Here is an 8,963-nt window from a genome sequence, read left to right as displayed (position 1 = left end):
CCCGCCCCCGCCGCTATCCCGCCTGGGGGCGCTGCGAGGCTGCCCGTGCCTGGACGCGGCCTCCATGGTGGCCCCCGCCTGGCTGGGAGGGTGCGGGGCGTTTTAATGGCCGGCAGGCTCTTTGCCAGCAGGCTGGTGGCAGCCTTTGCTGCTGAAAGGAGGTGTCTGTGAGATCAGCTCGTTCAGTGGTAGCAGGTCACCGTGGTCTGGTGCGCATTGGCTTTGAGTGTGACCAGGCCCTCCCTGTGGAGACGCTGTCCCTTCCTGCACTGCTTGGTAATTGTCATGGCCGTGGAATGCTGGCTTCTGCGTAGGATTCACACAAAAGCTGGGAACTGGGTCAGAAATCTTTCTGGTTCAACAAATGATGCTTGTCTGAGAGGCCTGTCTGGTTTCTTTTACTGCCTACCCTGTGCTCTCACTGCAAGTCTTCCCTCTTCTGTTTCAGTTCTGCCACAGACCCTGTGAAGGTAAACACACTAAAAACAAACTTTCTCTCTCCCCAGCTGCAACTTACCAGTGTAAAACTTTCACTTGTAGGAATTCGAAAAAAGAAGCTGATTTAAACCTGGCACAGGCTCGTATGAGAGACCTTGACGCTCAGCTGAATGCAAGGGAAGCCGACTTGGCAACAGCTTTGAGTGAGAACCGAAGTTTGGAGAATGACCTTCATGAATTAAAGGATGAAGTAGTCACTGTAAGACTTGTTCCTGGAATTTCAACTTTGCTTTTGTTCCTGAAGGTTTTGCCTGTTTTTCCTTGACTGGTTACTGAGATTTAAAAGCAGGGAAAGACTGTTGTCTATGGCAATGACAGGTGGGCAAAATGATTTCTGCAATCTTGCTGAAAGCAAATGCTACTGAGAGTTGATCCACTTAAACTTCCACCTGTTGTAGTACCTTTAATTCTGTTCTATGAACACAGTATGTTTCTTATTCTAAGGACAAAGTAAGTTGAAATGTGTTGTACTGTATAGTCTTTATAGCATTCTCTAATGTGTCAGCAAAGAGCATTTGAAGGACCCTGATTCACTGTGCTTAAATCTAGGTAGAATAAATCATTTCAGAGTAATTTTTAAGGCTCTCATGTTGCTAAAATGATCTCGAGTTGCTACTCTATCAGTGTATTTGTAAGAGCATAGCTTTTCTGTCTTCATGCTTTGTGATCATTGAGTAAGCTAATTTTAAATCTTTAGGATGAAAACTAAAAAAAAATCCACACAAAAACAAACAAACCAAACCAAAGAAACAAAAAACCCACAAAACAAAACACAAAATTTGCATCATTAAAGTATCATGCTCCAACACTGGAAGTGTAAAATAGTTTGTCAACATAGTTAGGCTGTATTTGGAGGATTTCACTTGTTAAGCATCAAAAAAATTATACTGAAGTTAGGGAGAAGTTTGGAATACTTAGTATTGTGGAGGGGAGGAATGTAGATGGATGATACAATTGATTCATCAGAAAACTACTTTGAGGAATCAAAATTAGTTGGTGGGATTAAGGGCTGCCCTATATGCCTTGTGGGAAATCTGATCTACATAATTAAATAGTACTCTTTCTGTTGCTAACATGCTGGATCCCACTGAAGATACGAACTTAAACAGTAACCGACTTCACTTAAGCAGTGTGTTGATTACTATGGGAATGAAGTTGAATGACCTGTAATAAGTTGACTGTCTTAGTTTGGAAAAATGACCTCTTAATTTTGATTGCCCTGATATCTGTCTCTTGTAGCTGACACTGTCACTGGAAGATACCAAAAAGCATCTCCATGGTGAAATGTTGAGGAGAGTGGACCTGGAAAATAATGTGAAAACTCTGCAGGAAGAAATGACATTCCAGAAGCGCCTTCATGAAGATGTATGTTTATTTTACGGATTATTTTAGGTGTCCATGATCCCTGGATGCACTTAAAAGCAATGTTAAGATGTGCTTTATCCTTCAAAAGGTAACTAGCTGAGTCAACCTGTGGCAGTCCACCAGCCAAGAAAATCCACTTAACTAGGGAAACTTCAAGAAAGTACACAATCTCCTGTTAACTGGCATAGTATCAATAGGTATCAGGAACATGAGAGAATTTTATCAGGCTGCACTTCTGAAGGTATCTACAATCCCAGTATACTACTTTGTGTAACTGAAAGTGCATATATTACAGTTAAAGTTAAATAATTCCAGATGTTTGCTAGAAACCTAAAATAATCAAAGAAGTTAAATATCTTTTAATAAGCAACTCGTTTCCTGCTTCCTTAACACTTATCAAAGGTGTCTGGCAACCTTTGTGTGAGAAGTCAGTACACAGAATTAACAAATGTGAATGTAAAACGACTGCCTTCTGACTGGAAGGAATCTGAAACTGTGGTTTAAGTGACAGAGGATTCCAATTCCTCTAATCAACTGCTACTATTTTTTGAATAAAACAATAGTGCCTTCTGACTGGAAGGAATCTGAAACTGTGTGGTTTAAGTGACAGGATTCCAATTCCTCTAATCAACTGCTATTACTTTTTGAATAAAACAATAAGTGAAGTAACAGTGCCTAAAGAAACTGAAGTGCATATGTGCTAAGTGAAGTAAAGCAGAGAAATCCGTCCAGTTCAAAGAACTAGTCTTAAAATTAAATACAAACTACTCTACCTATTAGTTTGAAGCAATGTTGGTCTCACTACCAAGTGAGAAAGCAAAACAACCCAGCGCAGCTAGCAAGGTGGAAGTGCCTGACCTAATGGATGAATATCCAAGACCTGAATAAAGGTGAATTACCATGTACTCAATGATAAATCTGCTTCAATCTTGAATGACTTGTTGAGCTGGTACAGTAAGTCCAGTCTCAAGTCAAACTGAATTGGCTTGCTTATTCTCTGGGAAATTTCTTCTCCTAGAAGCTGAAGGAGACGAAAAGAGTCCATGAGAGCAGGATAGCAGAAATGGAATCTGGCCATCAGAGAGAATTTGAGAGTAAGCTCGCAGATGTTCTGCAGGGGCTAAGAAAACAACATGAAGAACAAATTCAAGGATACAAAGAAGAGCTGGAGCGAACATTCAATGCAAAAGTGAGTATGTAAAAGATGCCGATAAAACAGCTTAAGTTCTCTGCACCTTGATGTGATTAAAGTCACACTGGCAGAAATAGCTGACTGATGGAGCCCTTGCATTCAGTGCAGAGCTTCTTGGAATAAGTTGTTAGGGAGTTTTGAAGCAGTGTCCAATTTGACAGTAGAACTTCAATGAACACTTTGTTCCAAACAAAACTGCTTCAGGCATAAACACTGTCCCTTTGGGGAGTGATTAGGAATGGCTAATGTAATAAAGTTGATCATAATTCAGACTTTTGACAAATCTCAGAGCTTGTCTGACAAATTCAGGACCAATGTGCTATGTTTGTATTGTGCAATTGCAGTGTCATTGAATAAAACTTGGTCTACTGAGGTAGTGTTACTAAAATGCATGAATTAAGGTATTCCTGCACTTCTACAAGGGACCAATTTAACTTACTAACTTTTTCCAGTTGCTATTACTGGATAAGGAGGGGAGGGTGGCTATGGAAGTAGTTGGACAGTTTGTTTTCCAGAACTGATCTGTCACATCTTCCCACATATGCAAAAAAAAGTAATACTTTAGGGCTTATGCTCTGGGTAGGTAAGATCTTGGGGTTAGGGTTATTGATATCTTAAGCCTTCTGTAATACTTAGTGCAGAATAGCATTATATGCTACTTCTCTCAAGAAGTACGTGTGTTCATTTCTTCCTGGTTCTTCTGGCTTTCTCTATATACCAACTCAGTGAATTCCTTTGGATGCTTCTGTCCAGGTTTCCACAGGAAATTATGTGAGTGCCTCATGTAGGAGCATGGCTCTACTCTATCATTTTTTTGGAACATCTCAAGATTGAATTGCTCTAGCATTAGTTCAGTGCTGCTTATAGCAATGCAGGAACTGTTTAGTAATAGAACTTTTTGGGAAGAGCAATAGTTTGATAAGCACGGCTAATATCCTGTGCTTTGACAAGGAGCTTCTAAACATTCTCCATTGTTCTTCTGGAGAATCAATTTACTTAGTATCTAAACAAAGTCTTCATACATCTGTAACTGAAATATCCTAATCCAGCAATTTTCACTACCTGATTATTGCTTACTTTTTCTGACATGAACGTCAAACTCGTGTAAACCTCCCTGAAAAGCAATGAAAAACTTTCTGACCTGGACTTTATTGGTATCTGCACACTTATAACATAACTATTTCCAGATGCAACAGCTGGAAATCACTTGGTTTTCCTTCCTTATTTAAAATACATGGTCATAAGCAACTCATTAGTAATGGTGACTTATCCACAGGTGGAGAATGCCCGGCTATCTGCAGCAAGACATAGTGACTTTGCCAATGCTGCTCGGGAGGAGCTGATGGAAACAAAGTTAAGAGTTGATACTCTGACATCTCAAGTTAATCAGTATAAAAGCCAGGTACTATCTTTATTTGTGTATCCTTAGAAGTATTTGAATTTGTATACTTGATTCAAAATACTGGTCTCTCCTCTCTAATTTTTGGCTATGGTTTAATTGATTTTTTCACTCCCCTTAATTTTAGAATGCTGCTTTAGAGAACAGAGTAAGGGAGCTACAGGAGACACTAGATTATGATCGTGATCTCAATCGAAGGCGTATGGCTGAAAAAGACAAAGAAATGGCACAAGCCCAGGAGAAGACACGAGCACAGTTAGAAGAATATGAGCAGCTCTTAGATGTGAAACTGGCTCTAGACCTGGAAATAAACGCCTACAGAAAGATGCTGGAAGGAGAGGAACAGAGGTAGGCTATGACAAGATCCTCATATGAGAACTTGCTTCATCCAAGATATCTACACTAACTGTAGAGATTAACTTTATATTTTTCAGAATGTGGAGGAGGCAAGAAATAAATATTAAGTATGTGATTAGTGCCACAATTTAGTTCTTGAAGCATAATCTTCAGTAGATGTTGTTCATATTCCACATATACCACATGATGTAGTAAGATGAAGTAACTTAGTAAACACAACTGAAAGTTCAAAGGTTTATTAGATATCCCTCCCTAGAATCACAGTTTGTCAAAGCTTTGTGCTACATTCTAGAGATATATCAAAGATGTTGCTCAAATTTCATGAATGAAACTGGGAAATTGTATCAACTCCCAACTATCCAGACACTGCCTGGTGAGAACAACATGAACTCAGTACATGCTAAGAAAGGTCAAAAACTTAAAACTGCTTCCATTAAAGGTTGTGCCTGCAGAGACTTGAAAGGAATACTTATTGCAGTTGGGAATCTCTTCCTATCAACATAAGCTTGCTCTGAACTCTAGGGCTGGGGCTGTCTTCCAAACTTAACAAGCTACTTGGTTACCCTTGCCAGTAAAAACAAAATCTTATATTCAAGACCTCATGGAAAGCTTGAATATAAGAAGCTGTTAGGCTTGGCTACACTGGAAGGATAGGAGTGAGGAGAAAGAAGCACATCAGATATTTAAGTATATGTTATCTGACTTCCTTCTAGGCTAAAGCTGTCACCCAGTCCACCTTCACACAGCACTGCACCTCAAGAAACAAGTCAAGGGCGACGGTTCCTGCACGGGAAGAAGAGGAAAATGAAAGAAGCCAAAAAAAGAGGGCATAGTGCTGCATTTAAGACTGTTGAGCATGCTTCATTTTCTGGAAATATATCTATTGAAGAAATTGATGCAGATGGGAAATTTGTCAGGCTTAAAAACAACTCTGATGAGGTACTTCTGTTTGTTCAAGTCTGCATGGCCTTCACTGCAAAGTCTGACTGCTCGTGAATGGACTTGTAGCTGAGTGAGAGATGACAATAGGGAAGGATGAAGAGATGAAGGAAGAGTACTGCCAAACTAAATACAAACTGCTGGGGACTTCTCAGCTAATCTGGCTGCTGGCAAAAGAAGACTGATTTTCTTTTACTGTTTTCAGGGATGTCTGGGGAATGCTTTTGAAGGGAGGTGCCCTGGGTTCTAAGATACAGAAATCTAACAGCTCCGGTTGTTCCTCATCAGATTCAGGCTAGCGCTATCAGAAGTACTACTTATCTGTGAACTAAATAAGGTGCTTAGTAAATTGGATAATGACAGCTTCTCATTACTTAGAAATGCTTAAAAAAGCTGAAAGGGTGAATATAGCTGGTGGTATCTAATCCATGTAAAGGCTTTTTCTGACCAATTAGATAATTCTTTGACTAGTTCAGTCTGCAAATCCAGATTTATTAGAATTAATCCTCGGAGCTTCAAAACTTGTGGATGCTATCTTAGCCACTTCAACCTGAGATGCTTTAAACCTTCATAGGCCACTGTGTGTGTCAGATATGGCCCAAGTTGGTCAATGACCATGACCAACTTGGTTTATCTCTGGTAAAGAGCATCATGACCCCCCCCTTTCAACAGGAGGCAAGAATAGATGTGCTTAAACCCGTGGGATTAAGATTAGTCCTAAGGAAGTACTGGGAGAAGTTGTAGGGAGGCTTTAATGGAAACTTGAAGGCTTTCTCAAATTGATCAGATTCTTGCATGCTACAGGAGTAGGACTAAAACTGATCCTTGAGTCAGGAAAGAACCTGGTACTTGTATGCTATGATGTTGGTCTGTAATGCTGAGAGAAATTTCTTGTCCCACAGGATCAACCACTGCATGGATGGGTGTTAAAAAGACATCTTGGAAGTGTGTCAGATGTAGCATACAAATTTCCTTCACGGTTCGTTCTTCAGGCAGGGCAAGTAGTTACAGTAAGTAGTGGTTTTGTAAAACTTACTCAGAGCTCTGTTCTTATGTTAGATAGCAACAGACATTCGTGTAGTAAGGAAAACTAAATCTTTATGTGGAAAGGGAGATAGAAAAAAATTCTTGCAACAACTTGATCTAAAATTCCAATTAAATTTTCTTTAAAGCTAGATCCTGGATTGAAGACTTAAACTGAATTTGGATCATCAGATTGAGATGTGCTGTTCTGAACAGAATCAATATATTCTAGTTTATTTTTAGGGTTCCCTATACTCCTGTGATTTGATACAATTTGTGCAAAGACATTCGCTGTTGCTGAAAGCTGTAATCCACTACAGTTCAGCAATGCTGAGCTCATGGTTTATATTACTAAGCTAAACATTAGCTCTAAAGTCATACTCCAAGTACATTTAGTGATCAAAGAGCATAATTCTACACTCTGTACTCTAAACTCTGTACAAGCTTGCTCAAGAGATCTGTGAGTGACCCCAGGCTAGAGGCTATCTTCTGTACACAAATTGCTGCCATGAGTATGTCTGTGACTCAAGTAGTATTCATGTCCAAGCAAGGCTACCTCTACATCAGATAGAAACTGTTAACAGCCCTTTTCTGCACTAACTGTTTTACATTCTTCAGTTAAGAGGGAAAAAAAAAAATCAAACAGCTGTTCTTCCTAGAGCTGAGAAGAACTAACCTGCCAAGGATTAGAGTAGTTCAGTTTGTTACTAGACACTGATATTGGAGTACTTGAATTTACATATGTTAGGCTGAATCCTGAAGAATCTTATTTCTAGATAGATTAGAAACTGACACTAAATCTGTTGCAGATCTGGGGTGCAGCTGCTGGTATAAGCCCAGGTCCTAGTGATCTGGTCTGGAAGTCTCAGAAGTCTTGGGGATCTGGGGACAGTATTGATGTTACACTCATCACAGATGATGGTGAGGTAAGTGAGATAGAAAATAGCTTCTACTGTCCTAATGCTAAACTTGTTTGATATGCTTAATTCTTGAGGGTTCTTGGTGACAATTCATTTGTATTCTAGGAACTCGCAGAGAGGAAGATAGTGCATATACCCAGAGGAGAAGCAAGTGGTGAGCAAGATGATGATTATGATGAAAGAACAGAAAGTGAAATGGAGTTTCCATCTCGGGTAAGCTGCCTGAAGTTTGAGTACGTGTTATCAACAGAATCATTCAACAGCCATTTCTTTCCATTTCTGTATGAAAATACCTCTACAAGTACTATCCATATCCTTCAACTCTAAACATTTTTCTTGATGTCAGACTAAAAGAAGAAGAAAAAAGAAATGTTGTTTGGTTTCATGATAGTGATTCCTGTGATTCCTGTGAGCATCTGTAAGCAGGTGAGATGGTGAGAATCATGCTTGTCATCTCAGCAAACTTGCTTCATTAATAGTGCTGCAGCCTCTCATCCCACATAGTGTGTGGTTTGCATGGCTTTGCATCAGACATGACGTTGATGTTTTGCTTATTCTTTAGTTGAGTATGATCAAATAGTAGCATTAATTGTTTGGTCTCTTAGTACTGACACTGAAAAATACTAGCTTTAATGTCTGCTCCATCTAAATGTCTGACTATTAATAAACTTGAGTTGTTACTCTGAAAACATTAACTCGAAATGTTTTATTTCTGTGAGATGATTTGTCTGACATTCCAAACAGTGTTACCTGACTTGCTCTTAAGATAAATTAAAATCACACTGAAGAAACCAAGTATTTCCATTCAGAAATCTTAAAAGGCTGACATCAAAGTTCTTGGTACATTGATTGCTTAAGCACCTCTTAAATTGCAGGAGTTTGAGGTACTTCAGTTCCAGGTCACTTCCAAGAATTTATATTTGCTGTGCAAAATAAATAATCTTAGCCTTCAGTCACAAATATTTCCTTTAACACTTTCCAAGTGGAACTCCAGCAAAGATGCAGGTCACGCTAATAGAATTAACTCAGTCAAACAGAATAAGCATGTTTTGTCTTCAATATGCTTATAACCCATTGGCTACAACTTGCATATTGTAATGCCCAGTGAAAGACTCTTTGGAGCCTCCAAATGGCTTTTGACTGACCACATTACAAGTCTGAACTTGTGCATATCAGATGTTCCTAGTGTACTCTGATAAACTAGTAGTCGGGTATCTTTAACTGCTGAAGTAGTCTAAACCAGCTAATATGAGGGCTTTAAATTGGTCAT

General features: G+C 39.3%; 1 protein-coding gene across 1 annotated transcript in view; it reads left to right on the top strand.

Moving 5' to 3' along the window:
* The window catches only part of LOC104536345 (lamin-L(III)-like), a 12,587-nt gene extending 4,314 nt beyond the window's left edge, over positions 1-8,273 (top strand). The window contains exons 2-11 of the mRNA XM_010178926.1: positions 535-697; positions 1,738-1,863; positions 2,882-3,052; positions 4,332-4,457; positions 4,582-4,802; positions 5,525-5,750; positions 6,653-6,760; positions 7,583-7,699; positions 7,799-7,906; positions 8,256-8,273. Of these exons, the coding sequence (XP_010177228.1) occupies positions 535-697; positions 1,738-1,863; positions 2,882-3,052; positions 4,332-4,457; positions 4,582-4,802; positions 5,525-5,750; positions 6,653-6,760; positions 7,583-7,699; positions 7,799-7,906; positions 8,256-8,273 (1,384 nt within the window). The remainder of the gene's footprint in view (positions 1-534; positions 698-1,737; positions 1,864-2,881; positions 3,053-4,331; positions 4,458-4,581; positions 4,803-5,524; positions 5,751-6,652; positions 6,761-7,582; positions 7,700-7,798; positions 7,907-8,255) is intronic.
* The last annotated feature ends 690 nt before the right edge of the window (positions 8,274-8,963 follow it).

Source organism: Mesitornis unicolor, unplaced genomic scaffold (assembly GCF_000695765.1).
Source record: "Mesitornis unicolor isolate BGI_N332 unplaced genomic scaffold, ASM69576v1 scaffold672, whole genome shotgun sequence".
Classification (NCBI taxonomy): domain Eukaryota; kingdom Metazoa; phylum Chordata; class Aves; order Mesitornithiformes; family Mesitornithidae; genus Mesitornis; species Mesitornis unicolor.
This window is presented reverse-complemented; position numbering and strand designations above follow the sequence as displayed.